This window comes from Salmo salar, chromosome 04, assembly GCF_965601325.2.
Source record: "Salmo salar chromosome 04, fSalSal1, whole genome shotgun sequence".
NCBI classification, from domain to species: domain Eukaryota; kingdom Metazoa; phylum Chordata; class Actinopteri; order Salmoniformes; family Salmonidae; genus Salmo; species Salmo salar.
The window spans coordinates 53,786,107-53,807,815 of NC_138294.1; the positions used below are offsets into that span (position 1 = coordinate 53,786,107).

The 21,709-nt window shown below is 42.4% G+C and overlaps 1 protein-coding gene across 3 annotated transcripts; it reads left to right on the forward strand.

The window, feature by feature from the left end:
* Window positions 1–2,208: 2,208 nt before the first annotated feature.
* On the forward strand, window positions 2,209–20,410 carry LOC106603301 (TBC1 domain family member 8B). Of its 3 annotated transcripts, none has more exons than XM_014196807.3 (21): window positions 2,209–2,333; window positions 6,257–6,367; window positions 6,923–7,041; window positions 7,451–7,676; window positions 7,830–8,070; window positions 8,220–8,427; window positions 8,527–8,694; window positions 8,819–8,980; window positions 10,318–10,468; window positions 10,634–10,848; window positions 10,946–11,063; window positions 11,203–11,488; window positions 11,667–11,799; window positions 11,887–11,985; window positions 12,079–12,147; window positions 12,318–12,558; window positions 12,727–12,792; window positions 14,724–14,816; window positions 17,971–18,018; window positions 18,118–18,215; window positions 18,364–20,410. In XM_014196807.3, the coding sequence occupies exons 1-21, from the start codon at window positions 2,324–2,326 to the stop codon at window positions 18,796–18,798; spliced, it is 3,297 nt and encodes a 1,098-aa protein (XP_014052282.3). In that variant the 5' UTR covers window positions 2,209–2,323; the 3' UTR covers window positions 18,799–20,410. The 3 variants fall into 3 exon arrangements, with proteins under 3 accessions (XP_014052282.3, XP_014052281.1, XP_014052284.1); XM_014196806.3 differs by lacking the exon at window positions 2,209–2,333 and adding an exon at window positions 2,861–3,152; XM_014196809.3 differs by lacking the exons at window positions 2,209–2,333; window positions 14,724–14,816 and adding an exon at window positions 2,861–3,152.
* Window positions 20,411–21,709: the final 1,299 nt, after the last annotated feature.

The following is a 21,709-nucleotide window of genomic DNA, read 5'->3' on the forward strand; positions in this document are numbered from 1 at the left end:
GGAATGGGAGTGGTGCTGGGGGCTGCAGGGCCTGGGTTAACCACTACATCACCAGAGGAGGAGTAGGATATGGCTAAAGGCTATAAGAACTGGTCATCTAGTGCGTTCGGAACAGAGCGTAAAAGGAGAAGTTTTCTGGGTGCGGAAGAATAGATTCAAGGTATAATCTACAGACAAGGGTATGGTAGGACGTGAGTACAGTGGAGGTAAACCTAGGCATTGAGTGATGATGAGAGAGGTTTCGTCTCTGGAGGCACCAGTTAAGCCAGGCAAGGTCACCGCATGTGTGGGGGGTGGAACAAAAGGTCTTTCTAAGTCATATTGGTCAGGGCTACGGTGAAATAAGACAATACCTAAACCAAAACAGCAATAGACAAGGCATATTGACATTAGGGAGACCATGTGTAGCCGAGTGATTATAGGGTCCAATGAGTAGCACTAGATGAGTCAGGGAGCCAATTCCGTAGTCGCTGCTATGCTAGGCGAGCTGGAGACACGGTGATTTAGACAGCTAGCGTGCCGGGGCTAGCAGATGGGCATCCGGCAACGTAGCAACGTAAGAGCCTGTTGAAACCATCTCGGACGGTTACGTCGGCAGACCAGTTGTAATGGATTGGCAGGGCTCCGTGTCAGCAGTAAAGGGTCCAGGCCAATTGACAAAAGAAGTATTGTAGCGAAAAGAGTTAGGTGCTTTGTGACTTTTTTTAAATTATTACATAAATGCTTTAAAATTCACAAAAAGCCTCATTAGCTAGCTTTTAAAGTGGTGCATCAGCTAATACACTTGAGGAGGGCGTATTAGCTTTGCACCAGCTATGGTGCGAATCGGGAAGACATGCTTCTCGCTTAGCAAGCAACTTGATGTCCTTTATTGTGGTGCCGTGACCCGGATCTACAGTTGTGCTCAACTCAACGCTGGGGTTGATGTAGAGTAAATTTGAGGAGTGAATACTCCTCAGCCTGAAGTGTCCCACCTGCTTCGCCTCATTAGCTAGATTTTGAGGTGGCTCAAACGGCTAAACGCTTGAGGAGGGCGGTAATTGTGTTTGTGCGGCAGAGGTCCCGAGTTCGCGCCAGGTATGGGCCAAATTGGGAGAAATCAAAGTTTATTTGTCACCTTACAGTGAAATGCTTACTTACAGGCTCTAACCAACAAGTGATACTAAGCAAGCAAGTAGGTGACGTCCTTTACACCTACAAAAAGACATTACTATTGATCTCTATAGAGCTTGCCAGATTGTAGTCCTAGAACCTGGAAATAAATGACCTCGATTTGGTTCTTTCAGCCATCCCTATGTGAAAAATGAATGTGGAAAGAATAAGGTTTTGGAATAAAGACTGAAAATAAGGTTAACCCAGGCGTAGGTGATTTTATACGTTTTGTTCTATGAGATAATAGCAGTCAGTTAACATGACCTTTCTCGCTTGTCATGATGTGTGTTATGTCCTATATTTGTATTTCATTTATTTTTATTTTTAATCCCAGCCCGTCCCAGCAGGAGGCCTTTTGGTAGGCTGTCATTGTCAATAACAATTTGTTCATAACTGACTTGCCTAGTTAAATAAAAAACAAGAATAAATAATAAAATAATTCACAAAAAGTGGCAGCTGATGAAGATTCTCTTAAACCATGTGATTACCACAGACCTTATTTTCGGCGTTTATCCTAAAACCTTACAAAAACACCATTAATTTTCCTCATAGCCTTTGTCCAACGAACGAACCATGGCGGAGTTAGTGCCTCCAAGAATACGCCATTACTATAAATGTGAAGGTTGGCGTTTCCACTCAATACCAAATATGATGCTGAGAGGAAGCTCAGTGTCCGGCAAGTGGGAGAAGATGGAGCGAGATGGATTTTGGCCGACATTCTGCAAATTTTCTCATCGAAGAAACATTTTGTCAGAACAAAAGGTTCTGTTCCCCAAACTAGAATCTGTAACAAACACAGTGGACTTTACCCTTTGCCAAAGTTTTAAAAAAAATAGCGTTATTTAGGAGCGCAAGGGAGAATTTGGTTATTGCACACGCACACGCGCACTTCACAGCATAGGCGTTCCCTAACGGAAATATGCAGATATCTGTTATAACGCGCCAATAGGATCTCAGTAGTTCGTGCTTGGCTCTTCCCACTATGATTAATTTTCTACGTTGGAAACGACAGGCTCTGGTCTATCTTGGGTTAGTTATACAAATCTTTAGTTTCGTTTTAACTGTTTCATGAATTCAAAATGGCGAAAAATCCATCATGGTGGATCTTATCGGTCCCTGAGCCAAATTTGTTCCTTGTGAGGAGAGGGACCCGTGTAGGCTACCGAATTTCATGACTTCAGGTGGGTAAGGGGCGTGACCTTTCAACGTTTCCATTTTCAATATTTTGTTATAGCGCCACCATCTGGTCAATCACTGTTATTTTGTAAATGACCGCAAGATGCTTCATTCACCAAAGTTTCGTCCAAATCGGGCCAGTGCTGTCTGATATCGCGTGTGACGTACGGACGGACGTAGACAGATCCACAGTCCCCTCCCCAATGGGGGACATTATTATTAGAAGTAATATTATTCATACTACAGACAGTATACTGAGCAAATGTGTTCAGTCAATTATATCAGCGGCACTTGACTATAGTCAGAATACATATTCAATTATACGTCATTGCACTTGACGCTCAAGTTATTATGTTACAGTATTTGTAACACTGCTTTGCACTGAAGTTATGAAATGTGATACTTTTCGACCGAGAAGGACTATGGGAAAGCAAGTCTACAGTATCAAGCGAGCTCGTTCTGATTCATGCATCCACTAATGTCAAGAAACTACAATCCCCAAAAGCCCTTGTATCGTTGATTTAAGCAACGTTTTTGTCGACGTGGGAAAGGGTCTGCTCAGTGCTCACATAAACAAATAAATGTCCATGGATGTCGGTTGGAATAGAAGTGAACATCTTGACATGCACATTGGATTCAATAAATATATGGTAATTGAAACTGCCTCTGGAAGCAATAAACATATGTGAATTGAAATATGTGGCTTAAACCTGAAGAGATATTGCTGAAAAATGCATTCAAGTTATGGGTGACGGAAAAAGGCAACGATTATTTCGTATTACAAAGGAGGCGAGGATATGGAGAAGGAGGAGGCGGTTTGACAGGTATGTGTTCTGTTCTTTGCTGTTCTGGTAAAAACCCAGTGGCACCGCAATAACCGTCTGCGAAGTGCTCACGCCATCAGACGAAAGCTCATATTTCCGTTATATTTTCTAATGTCCCCCAGATTATGGCATGTATAGGGGACGGGGGCAGACAGTTCTCCAGATGCCCGTGACAAATTGACAGCCTGAGCCTGGACTTGAAATGTTAGCTTTGATTGCAACAGGTACACAATATAAAGTATGTGGACACCTCTTCAAATTAGTGGACTTGGTTATTTCAGGCACACCCATTGCTGACAGCTGTATAAAATCGAACACACAGCCATGTATTCTCAATAGACAAACATTTGCAGTGGAATGGCCTTTACTGAATAACTCAGTGACTTTCAATGTGGCACCGTCATAGGATGCCATCTTTCCAACAAGTCAATGTGTCACATTTTTGCCCTGCTAGAGCTGCCCCGGTCAACTGTAAGGGCTGTTCTTGTGAAGTGGAAACGTCGAGGAGCAGCAACGGCTCAGCTGCGAAGTGTTAGGCCACAGAACGTGACTGCTGACTCGCGTAGCATGTACAAATCAACTGTCCTTGGTTGCAACACTCACTACTGAGTTCCAAACTGCCTCTGGAAGCAACGTCAACACAAGAACTGTTCGTTGAGAGCTTCATGAAATGGGTTTCCATGGAAGAGCAGCCGCACAGAAGCCTAAGATCACCATGTACAATGCCAAGCGTGGCTGGTGTGGTGTAAAGGTCGCCACCGTTGGACTCTGAAGCAGTGGAAACGTGTTCTCTGGAGTGATGAATCACACTTCACCATCTGGCAGTCCGACGGACGAATCTGGGTTTGGCGAATGCCTGGAGAACGCTACCTGCCCGAATGCATAGTGCCAACTACAAAGTTTGATGGAAGAGGAATAATGGTCTGGGGCAGTTTTTCATGGTTTGGGCAAGGCCCCTTAGTTTCAGTGAAGAGATCTTAATGCTACAGCATACAATGACATTCTAGACGATTCTGTGCTTCCAACTTTGTGACAGTTTGGGGAAAGCCCTTTCCTGTTTCAGCATGACAATGCCCCCGTGCATAAAGCAAGGTCCATACAGAAATGGTTTGTCGAGATCGGTGTGAAAGAACTTGACTTGCCTGCACAGAGCCCTGACCTCAACCCCATCGAACACCTGTGGGATGAATTGGAACGCTGACTGCAAGCCAGGCCTAATCGCCCATCAACAGTGCCCGACCTCACTAATGCTCTTGTGGCTGAATGGAATTCATTCCCCGCAGCAATGTTCCAACATCTAGTTGAAAGCCTTCCAAGAAGAGTGTAGGTTGTTATAGCAGCAAGCAGGGGGACGAACTCCATATTAATGCCCATGATTTCGGAATGAGATGTTCGACGAGCAGATGTCCACATACTTTTGGTCATGTAGTGTATCTACGATGTAACAGTTTACAGTAGCTTACCTACGATGCAGATTGGTTATTTTGTTAACACTGACTGAGCTTCAACAAAACTGTCTCTGTTTACAAACCACAGTCACAACAGTTAACGTCTGGGGCGTATTCATTACGCCAATTCTGTTGCAAAGGTTTCTTAAACGGAACGAAACAGGAAGGGACTTACTTGAATTTGTCCAATAGAAACTCTCCTTTTAGTTGCAATGGTTTGGACTGATTACACCAATGTTGTTTGCACACACACTATGACATGGTAGTGTGTGTCAAATATTGGGTTGCCGACATTTGCTTTAGTTTATTATGGGTGGAGCAATGGGCTATACTGATGTGCACTTCTGTATGAGAATGTACTGTATCTACTCGAGCATGATGCCCTGGAGGCAGAAGAGCCAGGTCAATGATCATCCTTTCCATAGTGTCAGTCTGGTCTACTAATTCCCTGCATTTGAAGTGGAATGATCATATTCTACATTATAAAAAATTATGTTTGCTGATCTTGGAGTTCAATACTGCCCTATTTGATTACATATTGATCCTCCTTCACCGTGCAAGTCAGGAGTCATTCATTGTATAAATTACACCAAGAGTGAGTAGGGTACCTTGTTTGCTCTATTGCAGTCAATGAATGTCAGCTGTCAGTTTCCCAATAATAGTAGGTTGTCTTGCACATGGTCACACACAGGCTCCAATAAGCCAATTCTCAGCTGTTGATCACAGTTATCCACTTGACTTAAACAGCATAGCTAACTTTCACATTTTCTCATCTCTAATGCTAAAAATAGCAATGGCGGCCTTCTATTCTGTTGAAGCCAACGGTGTTCCAGTGGTTATAGCTTTCTGGTGGTCATGGTACATGTATTTGTCAATCAGATGGACACTGAGAACACAATTTTTGGGGCACAATAGATATATTCTCTGACTGGGCTAATGATGGATGGAGGTCCACCAATGGCTGCTCTCCTGTTCAACGTCTTCTCGGAAGCCCCCTGCAACTCTAACTTTTTATTCTGAAGTATCCAGATTTAAATCTCAAATGGCCACAGGGCAGAGGGCAGGCTATTATCCAGTGATGCCTGCTCCTAATTAGGCCCTTGCAGATGCAGAAGTTCTGTCAGAGTGACTGCCAAACTTTTATGATGGATGATTTACAGTATGGGGCAAAACAAAGTCTGTAATCAGTTCACAGCTGTAGTGTAGGCCACTGTAGTCTCATCCACCAGCCGGCTCTTGTTAGCAATTAGCCTGAGTTTGAGGTTAAGACCACTTTACAGCTGTGTCATGATCCCCCAGCACAGCAGCCATAGATGCTGCTGATGCAGTCTGGGATAGCAGTATAGCTCTGACCTTGTTAATAATTTATGAAGGCCACTTCAGGGGTAGATGGGTAACACAACACTGTTGGTTTGAGCCACCGACAGGCAGGACACTTGAATGTGATAATAAGCAGCACAATATCCATTGAGTTTTAACTGTTCCATGTTACATTATCATGGCATGCTGACCCAACCCAGGTGAAAGGGCTGTTTTGTTTGCTAGATACTGTAAATCAATAGACATGAAATTGCCTCATGATGTTGAAATGTCTTAGGATGTCTGTTAAAATATCTGACTGTTAATGGAAATGATTGCTACATATTTTTGGGACAGGTCTCCTGGTTGGAACTCTGGATACGATGCTGGACTCTACGTCTAAGGTTGCGCCGTTTCGCATTCTACACCAGACACCGGACTCCCAGGTTTACTGGTCTATAGCATGTGGTGAGAGTCTCTCTACACTTTCTCAACTATACTCTTCAGTCAGAGTAGACACCACACATTAAGTGTTTTACCCACTTCATATGTATGTACTGTATTCTAGTCAAGGCTCATCCTATATAACTACTGCTGTACACACCATTTTTATTCATATACTGTTCATAATATCTATACACACCATCATATACATATTTATATTCCAGACTCCAACATTGCTCGTTCTATTATTTCTTAATTCCTTTCTTTTTCTTTTTGGGGATTTGCATGTTTTGTATTGCTAGGTATTACTGCACTGTTGGAGCTAGGAAGATGAGCATTTCGCTACACCGCCATAACATCTGCAAAATATGTGTACGCGACCAATGAAATGTCATTTGATTTGAACGTAAACATTATATATAGGCTTTAGTCTTGTAATAACAGGCTACAATCATGTAATAACCTTTAGGATTATATTTTAGTCTACACACATTTCCCATTTTGTAACAAAATAGATGGCTTAGTCATGGATAGTGTACAGTTTCCTTTCAATTGTGACTAAGTTTTCCCTGTGGTTAGGTGGCACCAAGGAGGAGATCAGCCAACACTGGGAGTGGCTGGAGAAGAACATCATGAGAACCCTGTCTGTGTTTGACTCCAGCGATGACATCACCAGCTTTGTGCAGGGCAAGATCAGAGTAAGTAATCACTAAAGCTTATTAAACATGTGGTTAGACACAGACATCAACAATACTATTGTTGATCTCTGCCACTCTCACGGGAGATGGAGGCCTCCTCCAGACTTAATGATTTATTCATGTAGTGAAGCCTACTGATGATAAGTGCTTACTCTTTGAAAATAGTTGGTGGTGATTGTTATTTCACAACTGCTTTATGATATGGAAACATTTTACTGTTTGTTGAAAGCTAAGCAAAGGATAGTAGGTTTGTAATAACAATATGAATTAAGAAACCATATTATGCTAATCTATATGCCTTGATACATATTACAGAATGGAGATTGCATACTGACTTGTTTAGACTGCTCAATTATATTAGCTATCTCAGTGGCCATTAGAGGGATGTTGACCTCTCCTTTCTATAAAGGGTCTGATTGCTGAGGAAGGAAAGGTGTCATGCGTGCAGGAGGATGACCCTGAGAAGTTCCGTGAGGCGTTGCTGAGGTTTGAGAAATGGTTTGACCTCCCTCAGAAGGAGAAGCTGGTCACCTACTACTCCTGCAGCTACTGGAGGGGTCGCGTGCCCTGCCAGGGCTGGCTCTACCTCAGCACCAACTTCTTGTCCTTCTACTCCTACCTGCTGGGCTCCGAGGGTGAGACCAGAGACCTGAGCAACCCCTCACTGTTGGCTAACTGTCACTAAATTGTCACTTATACATTGTATTTGGATACAATATTATTATCATTCCATGTCATGACAGAATGGCAGTGAGTTACTCATTGAAAATAATCTGTTTCCTTTTCAGTGAAGCTGATTATCTCCTGGAATGAGATCTGGAGGCTGGAGAAAACGTCCAATGTCATTCTGACGGAGAGCATCCATGTGTTGGCCAATGGGGAGGACCACTTCTTCTCCATGTTCCTTCATCTCAATGAGACATTCCTGATCATGGAGCAGCTGGCTGACTACTCCATCAAACGCCTGTTTGATAAGGAGACTTTCCAGGAAGAGCCCTCCCTTTCAGACCCTCTGCAGATCACCAAGAGGTACTGTACTGTACTGATGGACTGTCCCTGCGCTCTTCCACATTACTCCTATTTGACAGTTACATCAGGGCGCCATGGTGAACTGAGATGATAGTCATAATTCTGTTTAGTTCTTCCATGCTTTTCTCAGTCACTTTCCTCTCTTCCAGAGGCTTAGAAACGCACGCTAGGAACGAGCAGTTCCGGGCCTTCTTCAGGCTGCCTAAAGAGGAGAACCTGCTGGAGGTGTATGAGAGCTTCCTGTGGGTGCCCTTCAGCCACTTCAACACACTGGGGAAGATCTGTCTTTCCGAGAGCTACCTGTGTTTCGCCAGCCAGGATGGCAGCCAGTGCCACGTCATCATCCCCATGAGAGAGGCAAGACGCTTCCATGAAACATAACTAATTACTGATCGCATATGTTCTGTTGCTTAGTGGTTTGTCCAGTGTTGTTGAAACCAACTCCTATCCTTACAGGTGATTGGTGTGGAGAAGCCAGACCGTAGCAGCAGGGCTTTGATTGTGTGTGTGCGAGGTAAGAGGGCTCTACGGTTCTCTGAAGTCCGAGACTTTGAGCGCCTCGCCAATGCAATCCGCAGGAGGTGTGGGATGACGGCCAGTCCTCAGCACTCTGCATCAACTGAGGTAACTTACTGTTTTGACCTTTGCCATCAACCTTCCAACTGTCTCTAATTCACCTCCTTATCTGCCAGGCTATAATTGCTGCTGTTGAAAACAAACAGAACTGTGTGTTCACTGTGCCTTGCAGGTCATCAGAGGGGAGTGCCAGAACCTCATCAATCACTTTGAGGACAACCCAGAGGAGGTGGCTTTGATGGTGGGACAGAAGGACAGCAGCAAGGCTGTCAGCACTGAGGCCCTCATGACCGTGTTCCATCCCCAGGACACCGAAAACCTGGACCCCAAAATGGTGGATATAAGTGGTCTTTTTCTCTAAAATATTACTTTTGCTCATTGTATGAAGAAATATAAAAATGTCACTAAAATATGTTGGTGTTGGTCCCGTATTTCATGAGCTGAAATAAAAGATCCCCTACATTTTCCATACACACAAAAAGCTTATTTCTCTCAAATGTGTACACATTTGTTTACATCCCTGTTAGGTAGCATTTCTCCTTTGACAAAATAATCCATCCACCTGACAGGTGTGGCATATCAAGAAGCTGATTAAACAGCATGATTACTACACAGGTGCACCTTGTGCTGGGAACAACAAAAGGCCACTCTAAATTGTACAGTTTTGTCACACAACACAATGCCACAAATGTCTCATGTTTTGAGGGAGCATGCAATTGGCATGCTGCTTGCAGGAATGTCCACCAGAGCTGTTGCCAGAGAATTTAATGTTCATTTCTCTACCATAATCCGCCTCCAACGTTGTTTTAGAGAATTTTGCACTATGTCCAACTGGCCTCACAACCGCAGACCACGTGTATGGCGTCGTGTGGGGAGTGTTTTGCTGATGTCATAATTGTGAATAGATTGCCCCATCGTGGCAGTGGGGTTATGGTATGGGCAGGCATAAGCTATGGACAATGAACACAATTGCATTTTATCAATGGCAATTTGAATGCACAGAGATACTGTGACGAGATCCTGAGGCCCATTGTCACGCCATTCATCCGCCACCATCACCTCATGTTGCAGCATGATAATGCACAGCCCCATATCGCAAGGATCTGTACACAATTCATGGAAGCTGAAAATGTTCTTCCATGGCCTGCATACTCACCAGACATGTCACTCATTGAGCATGTTTGGGATGCTCTGGATCGACGTGTACGACAGCGTGTTCCAGTTCCCGCCGAAATCCATCAACTTCGCATAGCCATTAAAGAGGAGATGTCGCGCTGCATGATGCAAATGGTGGTCACACCAGATACTGACTGGTTTTCTGATCCACGCCTCTACTTTTTTTTTAAGGCATCTGTCACCAACAGATGCATATCTGTTTTCCCCATGTCAAATCCATAGATTAGGGCCTATTGAATTTATTTCAATTTACTGATTTCCTTAAATAACCTAACTCAGTGAAGTCTTTGAAATTGTTGCATCTTGCGTTTTTTTATATGTTTGTTCAGGATAGTTTCTCTAGGAGAACAGTTTTTTTCCACTGTGAGAATGTGCGGAGCATGGTAATAGGGTAGAGTTTTTTTGTTGTTGAAAGGTGCTCTCCCTGTACTGTAGAGGTGTCCCAGCCTTGTCAGCTCATTTCTTATTCTCCTGTTTCATCTCTGTGCCTGACAGCTGAAAGAGAAGATGAAGGAGCAGTCATGGAACATCCACTTCTCAGAATATGGCCGTGGCACCAGTATGTTCTGTACCAAGAAGACACGAGACCTGATTGTGCGTGGCGTCCCTGAGGCCTTAAGGGGAGAGCTCTGGATGCTTTTCTCAGGTTCTGTTTGAAATGGCTCATTAACTGTAAACTGTTAAATGGCGCATTTCCTTTACTGACGTGTAAAAGTGTGGTGTCTTTAATGTTTTAATGCTGTAGATAGCTGTAGGAAGCTGGATGTGTTTCGTTAAATATGGTGTGGGCTGTTTTGCCATTGTACTTTAGGTGCAGTCAACGACATGGCCACTAACCCGGGGTACTACAGCGAGCTGGTGGATCAGTCTCTGGGGACCAGCACCCTGGCCACTGATGAGATAGAGAGAGACCTGCACCGCTCCCTACCAGAGCACCCTGCCTTCCAAAGCGACACAGGCATCTCTGCCCTGCGCAGAGTCCTCACTGCATACGCCTACAGGAACCCCAAAATCGGCTATTGCCAGGTACCAAGCTAGAAACCCCTATAACACTTCCTGACATTTTTTATTTAAAAAAGCTAATGGGCACCTTTACATCTCTCGTGCTTTTTCTCTTGTGAAGGCCATGAACATCCTGACGTCAGTCCTGTTGCTCTATGCAAAAGAGGAGGAGGCTTTCTGGCTGCTGGTGGCCGTCTGTGAGAGGATGCTTCCTGACTACTTCAACCGCAGGATCATTGGTGAGTGACGCAGCTGAATAACAATATCATTTTTAGTTGTAGCATGACATTAGATATATGTACTGTATGTGTGTTTGATACTGAATTACACTTTCCCCCTTAACTGCTAAAAATCCTGTTTACAAACTTGTTTCCTCAGGTGCACTGGTGGACCAGGCAGTGTTTGAGGAACTGATCCGAATGCACCTCACCCAGCTGACGGAGCACATGACAGACCTGACCTTCTTCTCCTCCGTGTCCCTATCCTGGTTCCTCACCCTGTTTATCAGCGTTCTGCCAATAGAGAGCGCTGTCAACGTGGTCGACTGCTTCTTCTACGACGGCATCAAAGCCATCCTGCAGCTGGGCCTGGCTGTGCTCGACTACAACATGGAGGGCCTGATCAGCTCCCATGACGACGCTGAGGCAGTCACCATCCTCAACAAGTGAGTGTCAACACAGAGAGGGAGGGGTCTGAAGGTCAACTGAATTGGTTATTTCAAAGTACCGTATTAGGTTTATGATGGATTGTGAAGTAACATAATCTCCAAAACGATGAGTTAATTCTACAGGAATGTCTATTTAATTCATGTTACTTAGCTGCTGCTCTGTTTGCCCTGGCAGGTTTTTCGATAATGTGACAAATAAGGACAGTCCTCTTCCACAAACAGTGCAGCAAAACTCTGTAGGGAACAACGACAAAGCATCATCCAGCTCCAAGGTGGACGTCAGTGATCTCATCAAAGAAGCCTATGAGGTACTGTAACAGCCAGAGCTGCTAGGACTCACCCCATGTCTCAATGTCAGGCTTGTCATTGATTAGACTTTTTTAATTTGCTGACAGAAATATGGAGACATGAAATCAGAGGAAGTAGAGAGCATGCGGAAAAGAAACAAACTATATGTTATCCAAACGTTAGAGGATACAACCAAGCAAAATGTGGTGAGTTGCTTATCCCCAAACTTCCATAGCATCTTTTTGACATTGTTCACTACAATTTGATGTAGAATGATTTGAGATGTACTTTTTTCCCAGCTGCGGGTAGTGTCACAAGAAGTAAAGTTCAGTGCTTCCCAGCTTGACGAACTTTATGTATTGTTCAAGGTGGGTGCAATATCAAAATCACTATTTTCAAATAATAATAATATACCTACATGCATTAATATTCCTTCTCATAGACACAGAGTTGACATGACTGGCATGAAACATTTAAATATGTTGAAAATAGACACAAAGTTAACCGCTGGAGATTGAATACTTCAATGCGTTTCCAGAGGCAACATTTCCTCAGCTGCTACTGGATGATGAACAGCCCAGTCCTGCTGCACCACGACCCCAGCCTGGCCTATCTGGAGCAGTACCAGCTGGGCTTCCATCAGTTCAGCCTGCTCTTCTCCCTCCTGGAGCCCTGGTCCCTCTGCAGCGGCAAGGACACCCTCTTCCTCTGGGCCTTCCGCCTGCTGGATGAGAACCAGGATGGCCTCATCAACTTCAAAGAGTTCTGCTGTGCCTTGGGTAAGGTTACACCAGCGCTCTGATGCATAGCTACAAGTCTATGAACGCTGTTCCGACCCTCCGCTTCTAACATTATCTGTGGGAACTGTATGTCACATCTAATCCAGCATCAACCTCATGAAACCGTTCATGCTAATTTACCCCTTCCCTATTTTGTTCTTAATACAGACATTTTGTACAGTGGCACTTTCACCAACAAACTGAAATTCCTGTTCAAGCTTCATCAGCCACCAGGTAAGTAAGATCACCAATAACTTCATCAGCACCTTCTCTATTAACCACTTGTCATTCTATGTCTGATACTTTTGTTCTGTATTCCTTCTCAATTGCCTTCACAAAGTATTCATACCCCTTTACTTATTCCACATTTTGTTGTTACAGCCTGAATTCAAAATGTATTCAGTATATGTTTTTTCTCACCCATCGACACACAACTCATAATGACAGTGAAAACATGTTTTTAGACATTTTTGCAAATTTCTTTGAAAATAAATTACAGAAATATCTAATTTACATAATTATTCACACCCCTGAGTCAATAGAAGCACCTTTTGCAGCGATTACAGCTGTTAGTCTTTCTGGGTAAGTCTCTAAGCGCTTTCCACACCTGGATTCTACAACAATTGTCCATTTATTATTTTGAAAAACTCAAGCTCTGTCAAATTGGTTGTTGATCATTGCTAGACAATTTTCGTGCCATAGATTTTCAAGTAGATGTAAAAAACAAAACAAAAATTACTCAGGAACATTCAATGTCTTCTTGGTAAGCAACTCCATTGTAGATTTAGCCTTGTGTTTTAGGTTATTGTCCTGCTGAAAGGTGAATTCATCTCCCAGTGTCTGGTGGAAATCAGACTGAACCAGCTTTTCCTCTAGGATTTTGCCTGTGCTTAGCTCCATTCCTTTTTTATCCTGATTAACTCCCCAGTCCTTAACAATTGCAAGCTACCCATGACATGATGCAGCCACCACTATGCTTGAAAATATGGTATTCAGTAATGTATTGTAATTCCCCAAACATAACACTATTCAGAACAAAAAGGTAATTGCTTTTCCAAATGTTTTGCAGTTTTACTTTAATCCCTAATTGCAAACAGGATGCATGTTTTGAAATATTTGTATTCTGTACAGGCCTCCCTTCTTTTCACTCTGTCAATTAGGGTAGTATTGTGGAGTAACTACAATGTTGTTGATCCATCCACAGGTTTCTCCTATTACAGCCATTAAACTGTTTTAAAGTCACCATTGGCCTCATGGTGAAATCCCTGAGCGGTTTCCTTCCTCTCTGGCAACCAAGTTAGGAAGGACAACTGTATATTTGTAGGTAGCCTGGTGGTCTAGCGGTTAAGAGTGTTTCCGCCAGTAATTAAAAAATGGTCACTGGTTCGAATCCCAGAGCCGGCAAGGTGGAAAGATCTGCCGTTCTGCCCTTGAGCATGGCAGTTAACCCCCAACCACAACTGCTCCCCGGGTGCCGATGATGTCGAGAGATGCAGAATCAGAGAGATGAATCAGAGAGATGCAACCCCCTGCATCTCTCCGATTCATATTTACCCGTCTACCGATAGCTGCCCTTCTTTGCAAGGCATTGGAAAACCTCCATGGTCTTTGTGGTTGAATTTGTGTTTGAAATTCACTGCTCGACTGAGGGACTTTACACATAATTTTTTTTGTGTGGGGTACAGAGATGAGGTAAACATTCAAATCATGTTAAACACTTTCATTCAGAGCAAATTTTTACTCCTGAATTTATTTAGGCATGCAACAACAAAGGGGTTGAATACTTATTTATTCAAGACATTTCGGCTTTTCATTTTTTTTATAATTTGGAAACATTCTAAAAACATAATTCCACTTTGACATTATGGGGTATAGTGTGTAGGCCAGTGACCAAAAATCTAAATTTAATCCATTTTAAATTCAGACTGTAACACAACACATTTTGAAAAAGTCAAGGGGTGTGAATGTTTTCTGATGGCACTGTATAATAAGAAACAAATCTGACTCCCAATACAATTTTCCTGCAGACTATGCCTTTATAATTTCAACTGTACTGTATATTTTGTGCTACTCTTCTACTCACCAACTAATCTCTTTGTTAACCGTTCCTTACATCTGTCCCTACTGTAATGTTGTATGCTCTCACAGAGAATATCTTCTTCCAGCTTTCACAGGTAGTCCTTTCCAATCAAAGGCCCAAGGACTGCCTCACTTTATTCCAATGACTGACGACCTATCCCACTTGAGTCGATTGACTGGTCAGCTTGCTTTGCTCTTTTCTTTCTCTGCTATAACCATTTCACTCGAGGCCTCTCTGTGCTTTTCTCTTTGGTAGATGCTCATCTGTCTGTCTTTAACAATGTCTTAAATGTGGGTCTTTTGTTGTGTACAATTTGTTTTACTACCATCTAGGGATGTTAACTAAATTGGTTAGCCGCGGAAAATACATTTGATCGCTCATGCTTATCGGTTTATAGGTTAATTTGCATAATTTTGTGGAATTAAATTGGTGTTATTTGTCATGTAGTTTACGGCCAAGATCCTTTTAATGCGTAAATTCGCATAGCCAAGCTTGCTTCGCCCTCATGTTGGTGCTAACAAGCAGGTGAGCTAGTGCTAGGTTTCAATAGCCAATCCAGTAGGGGCTGGAAACTATAGTGAACTTTTTTCCAACTTTGGTCCTGCCCTGTTCACACTCTATGCTCGCATTGCTCAACGGTCCACCGCCCACTTTGCTTCCTTCATTGAAAATGAATGGTCTTCTGTTGTTTCATAGCCCCCCAATGTGCTATATGGATCTCTTGTGTTGTTTATCACATGCGCACAGCATACAGAGTCTAGTTTGAGGAGCAGAATAGCCTATCACCTGTCCTCCAACGTGAGAGCCGCTCCTCAAAAAGTGGGTACTGGAATGAAATGTGTTTTTTTAAGGCCAGTCATTACGCAACAAATTGCTTAACAGTTCTAAATGCAATCACGTGTTAACTGTTTCGAAGCCTACCGAGTGGCGCAGTCGTCTAACGCATCGCAGTGCTTGAGGCGTCACTACTAAGTCCCTCACTGTTGCCGCTTGTTATAGACCCGCCTCAGCTCCCAGCTGTGCCCTTGACACCATATGTGAATTGATTGCCCCCCATCTATCGTCAGAGTTCGTACTGCTAGGTGACCTAAATTGGGATATGCTTAAAACCCCGGCCGTCCTACAATCTAAGCTAGATGCCCTCAATCTCACACAAATTATCATGGAACCTACCAGGTACAACCCCAAATCCGAAAACATAGGCACCCTCATAGATATCATCCTGACCAACTTGCCCTCTAAATACACCTCTGCTGTTTTCAACCAGGATCTCAGTGATAACTGCCTCATTGGCTGCATCCGTTATGGGTCCGCGGTCAAACGACCACCCCTCATCACTGTCAAACGCTCCCTAAAACACTTCTGCGAGCAGGCCTTTCTAATCGACCTGGCCCAGGTATCCTGGAAGGATATTGACCTCATCCCGTCAGTAGAAGATGCCTGGTTGTTCTTTAAAAGTGCTTTCCTCACCATCTTAAATAAGCATGCCCCTTTCAAAGAATGTAGAACTAAGAACAGATATAGCCCTTGGTTAACTCCAGACTTGATTGACCTTGACCAGCACAAAAACACCCTGTGGCGTACTGCACTAGCATCAATATGCAACTTTTCAGGGAAGTCAGGAACCAATACACACAGTCAGTTAGGAAAGCAAAGGCTAGCTTTTTCGAACATAAATTTGCATCCTGCGACACTAATTCCAAAAAGTTTTGGGACACTGTAGTTCATGGAGAATAAGAGTACCTCCTCCCAGCAGCTACTTTGTTGTCCTTAAGCCATTTTGCCACAACTTTGGAAGTATGCTTGGGGTCATTGTCCATTTGGAAGACCCATTTGCAACCAAGCTTTAACTTCCTGACTGATGTCTTGAGATGTTACTTCAATATATCCACGTAATTTTCCATCCTCATGATGCCATCTATTTTGTGAAGTTCACCAGTCCCTCCTGCAGCAAGCACCCCCACAACATGATGCTGCGATCCCCGTGCTTCACAGTTGGGATGGTGTTCTTCGCCTTGCAAGCTTCCCCCTTTTTCCTCCAAACATAACGATGGTCATTATGGCCAAACAGTTCTATTTTTGTTTCATCAGCTTGCAAGGCGAAGAACACCATCCCAACCGTGAAGCACGGGGGTGGTTTGTAGGCCTTGCTCGCATATGCTTTTTCAGTTCTGCCCACAAATTATAGTAGGGCTGGGCGATAAATCAATATCAATAATTATCGAGGTAATTACTTCCCTCAATAACGACATAAAAATGTTTAGATTCATTTTCGTTAATGTCGATATAGAATAATTAGGTACAGCAGTCCATTTCACCTCTGACGCAGCAGGAACGTGCGGAGAAGTGACAATATGCACGTGGAGAAGTATACGCCCACTAAAAACCACTTAGCACCTCGAGTGATGGAGTAGCCACTTAACCACGAAAAATGAGTGATGTAGGCGAAAACAGTGGCAGTGATAGCCATGGAGTAGGAGCAGCTTCCAACAAAGAAATTATTGATAAAAAGGGTTAAACTGTTTCAGTAATTTGGAAGTGGTTTGGCTTTTTGAAGTCCGACAAAGAGCAGAGCAATGTTCGGTGCAAATTGTGGCGTAGACAGGTGGCTACGAAGTATGGTAATACGACAAACCTTTTCCAACATCTGAAGCAAAATCACTCTTTGGAACATGCAAGATGTTTGAGTTTGCGCAACGGTATTGATAAAACGCCCCTCAAGCACCAGCCAATCTAGGGATGTTTGCCCAAAGCAGTCAACGCTGATAGCGTTTATGCCCTACAAAGCAAACATCGAAAAGACAAAGACATCACAAATGCTATTATGCATTGCGTTGCTAAGGACATGCTACCAATTAGCACAGTTGAAAAGGAAGGTTTCAAGAGGCTTATCAATTTAATTGACCCCAGGTACGTGCTCCCTGGCCGCAAACATGGAACAATTTTCCTTAAAGTATAATTTTATGTGTAGCTCACATATTAAAAAAAATAAAAATAAATTACCTTTGTTTTATCTAGGCAAGTCAGGTTAAGAACAACTTATTTACAATGACGGCCTCTACGCAGACGACACCATTCTGTGACATTTCACATTAAATAAAGTGGTGATCCTAACTGACCTAAAACAGGGAATTTTTACTAGGATTAAATGTCAGGAATTGTGAAAAACTGAGTTTAAATGTATTTGGCTAAGGTGTATGTAAACTTCCGACTTCAACTGTATATATGATATAATTGCTCACTGGTTATGGTTTAGAATGGCAAAATGTACTTTACAGTTACTGTATGACTTCCTTTGACTTATGTGAATGTACTCCATTGTTACTATGTAGTGTCTGATCTTCCAGAAGATGGCGTGATCAGAAAAAGTCCTGAAAGAGGTATTTTAATTGGCTTTTCTCTTTTACCAAGCTTCACAATGTTGCTAATTTGAACAGAATGTCAGAATACACATTGCACATTCTGTTTCACTCCCACAGGTAGAGGGAAAGTGGATCTGCAGGCCTACCTGAAACAATGGCAAGATGAGATACTAAAGAAAGAGGAGTGCATTAAGGATTTACCCAGAATTAACCAGGTGAATACACATCTATCTAGGTTAACATGAAGTCAATCAGGTGACTGAAATAGTTATGTTTTGAACAGATAAACTTTGAACAATTGAATCCACATGTCATTCCTTTATGCAAAAGTCTTAATTGAATCTCTTTTTTTATGGTTGTCAGGCTCAGTTTATCCAGTTCTCCAAAACGCTCTACAACCTGTTCCATAGTGACCCTGAGGAAGAGTCTCTGTACCGTGCTGTGGCTCGAGTCACCAGTCTTCTGCTGAGAATGGAAGAAGTAGGGCGCAGGCTCCAGGAGCCCACCAGTCCCCAGAAGTCCACCACTAGCCCCATCCAGGCTGCCCTAGAGGGGGCTCTACCTGACGGGGAGGCTTCCAGCACCCCTGATAGCAGCTCTGACACACCTAGCACTCCCATCACTTTGGAGGCAGGCTCCATCCCACAGGAGGTCGAGTGGTCATTCGCTTTTGAGCAGATCCTGGCATCCCTGCTCAACGAACCTGTCCTTGTGCGCTTCTTTGAGAGGCCTGTAGACATTCAAGCCCGGCTGGACCATGCCAAGTGTGCTCAGTTGAAAGCCAAGACAAACAAGTGAAGGATCCACTGTGGGTTTAACCCTCTTATCAAAGCCATTAAGTCTCTCTTCACTATCCTCTCTATTTTCTACTGTTATTTCTCCGCCTGGTCAGGTAACAGGAAAGGATCCTAAGCCAACCCTGTTCACTGTAACCAAACGTAGAAATATACTTGTATAAATTCCAGTTGTTGATTCATAGTTTGTCCTGTCGTCTGCACACCAGCGAACCTGCTCAAGCATCTTGCTTCTATGTGTCAGAGTGGTTTTTCTCATGCAGCCTTAAATCTCTCAGCTAATTTTCAGAAACACCAGCCTTTCAAATTCGGGTGAGAGTGATCAGTTGACCTGTGTGGAATATATAGGGAGCACCCTCCAGGGTAGTCACTTGAAGCCAACAATGGAAGTCAATCATTGCTTGATACCGGTGCATGTAGATGGGATGAATAATTGTATATGAGGCCCTTACTGTTGCTCATCCATAATTATGCAATGAATGGAACCTAGAATGGAGAGATGAAAGAGGCACCACTATGTTATTGTATCTCTAGGTTTACTTTGTAATGAAGGGATGTGGCCAATTTATTTCTGGTCATTTTATGGAGGGGGGCTTTTGAAAACAATGGGACCACTACTTACTAAAGGCCCAAGAGTGCTGAATATTTGGAATTCTACATTTCTGTTTTTTTTTATGACATATCTTACGTTTTTGCCATCAAATATCCATTTGTTTTGCTGAAATATGAGTGAGGGAACAAGAGCATGTTGTCATTGCCAAGTCAAATCACTTTCAGGACACAAACTAAAAACTAATTGTATAGTTGTTGTTGAGGCAACCACAAATGAGGACATTGTGCAATATTTAGATTCTAACTAATGTCTGAGTCTTTAAAGGAAATTAAATTCATGTATATATAATTTGATATACAGAAGAATATACATAACTGTCTTATGATTTATATTATCTTGTTTGATATTGTAAATTTAATTGCGTTGCAAAGGGATTACAAAATATTTGTCACAGTAAATGTTATATTTATAATGTTTTGTAACAGGAAGTTCTTGTTATGTTTGATTATATTTGTGAGACTGCAGAAAAAATATTTTCACGTGCATAACTGGTAGTGTATATCCTGTTACACATTCCTTTATAAATTGTTAGACTTTTTTGAAATGCTGTTAAGCATGAAAGGATGCATGGGCATGGATAAATTATGACAATAACGAATTATTCCAAATGCAACACAGTTGGCTCTGAATGTGTTACTTTATTTCTAGGTTTGATGTGGTGGACTGTAAAATGCAGGATTTTAGTCAGATGTTGATTGGGAAAAAACCTGCTTCAATGTCCTTTGTGTAGTATAGATATTTCTATTTTACATGAGCAGTTATAAATATTTATTTTCAAAATGAGTCAGGAAAAGGACAGCTGAGCAACTTTTACATGATTTATATTGTCTGTATTTGAGCGTTCTTCCTCAGTGCCATCTGTGTAAAATCAAACCTTGCAGTTATATTATAGTCCTCGAAAATGTTATTCCTTGTTATAATAGATGCTAAGGTTAATAGAAATATTTGTCACTTTAAAGCATTTACTTGACAGCACAATATCATAAAATATGGTCGATCTGTAGCTACTTTGCAGTTTTTTTATCAATATAGTAATGAGTCCATATTCATGGGAGAGCAAGTGTTAATGTTTCAAATTAGCAGTTTACTCTACATTGCATTAGTAGTGACTCTTGAGTGGGAAGTTAAATTCACCTGTGAACAAGTCAACTAAATGAAGGTCTTAAAATATTTGCAGGGAAATTGCCATTTGAAATGACGCAGTTCTCATGATAGATTGTTGTAGACTACACTCACATTTAGAAATAAAGAGACATTGTCTATGGGCTTTATCAGTTATGCAGTAGACATCTATAGTCAGATTTTTATCAACTTGATGCAATACATAGGATAATGGTGTACTTATTACCAGTGAAACTACATTACGTGACCTTTTATTTCACCTTTAAGCTGTTTACGCTTTAAGATGACTCATAGCACAAATGTACTTAGGCCAACTTAAGATAACTTGTAAATGTAATGGCATTGTTTCCAATTAATGGTCTTAATTACAGTACTCTCATTTAAACACATTTATATGGTGACTGTCTACAGTCAATGTACTGCCTGTTTTTGTGGGAGGGTTTTCTGGAGGAAAATGAACCCGTTGAAATGTTATGTCGTTTTTGATCTGCCTGTGCCTATCACAAGTGACACTATGTGAATGTCAAACGTCTTGAAATGAAATAAAGTTATAATAAAAAAATCAGAGTGTCTGTCTTAGACATGAAATATGTTTATTTGAATGAATGAGTTGTTTTGCAAATAGGCCAAGTGAATGAACAGAACAGCCAGGATGGATTTGAACCACTCCAGGTCATAGGTCAGAGATAGGAAACACTGTTCCTGGAGTTCTGCAGGATTTTGTTCCACCTAGGCACCACACTTGACCAACTGAGCTAATTGATCTGTTCAATAAATTCAACAACTGGTCTTCCAGGTCAGTTAAATAAAAAACATGAAATGCCTACCCCTGTAGTAGGCTATGCTTAAATAGAGCAAGAGGTGTCAAACTCATTCCATGGAGGGCCTCCTGTCTGCAGGTTTTAGTTTTTTTTAATAAGGGAGGAGCGAAAACCTGCAGACACTAGGCCCTCCATGGAATGAGTCTGACACCCTTGACCAGGGTGCACATTTTTTGAGAAAGCTGTAGCTTGGGGATGTCCCTCTGGGGTTACTCGCCACCCCTGTTGTTGATTTAACCTTGGTGGAAAATAGCAAAATGTTTGGTCAGAAATCAGTGATATAGGTGAACTGGTTGAAAATTAGAAGCTTTTATGTTTCCTTAACAGTTTTTACAGATGGTTCCAAGGATCCTGATAGT

Bases quoted from the DNA above. Each gene is read 5' to 3' on its own strand.
- LOC106603301 (XM_014196806.3), top strand. From the start codon at position 3,026: ATGTGGCTTAAACCTGAAGAGATATTGCTGAAAAATGCATTCAAGTTA. The intron at 8,695-8,818 runs GTAACTTACTGT...TGTGCCTTGCAG, and splicing joins AGCACTCTGCATCAACTGAG to GTCATCAGAGGGGAGTGCCA. The intron at 12,148-12,317 runs GTGGGTGCAATA...ATGCGTTTCCAG, and splicing joins AACTTTATGTATTGTTCAAG to AGGCAACATTTCCTCAGCTG.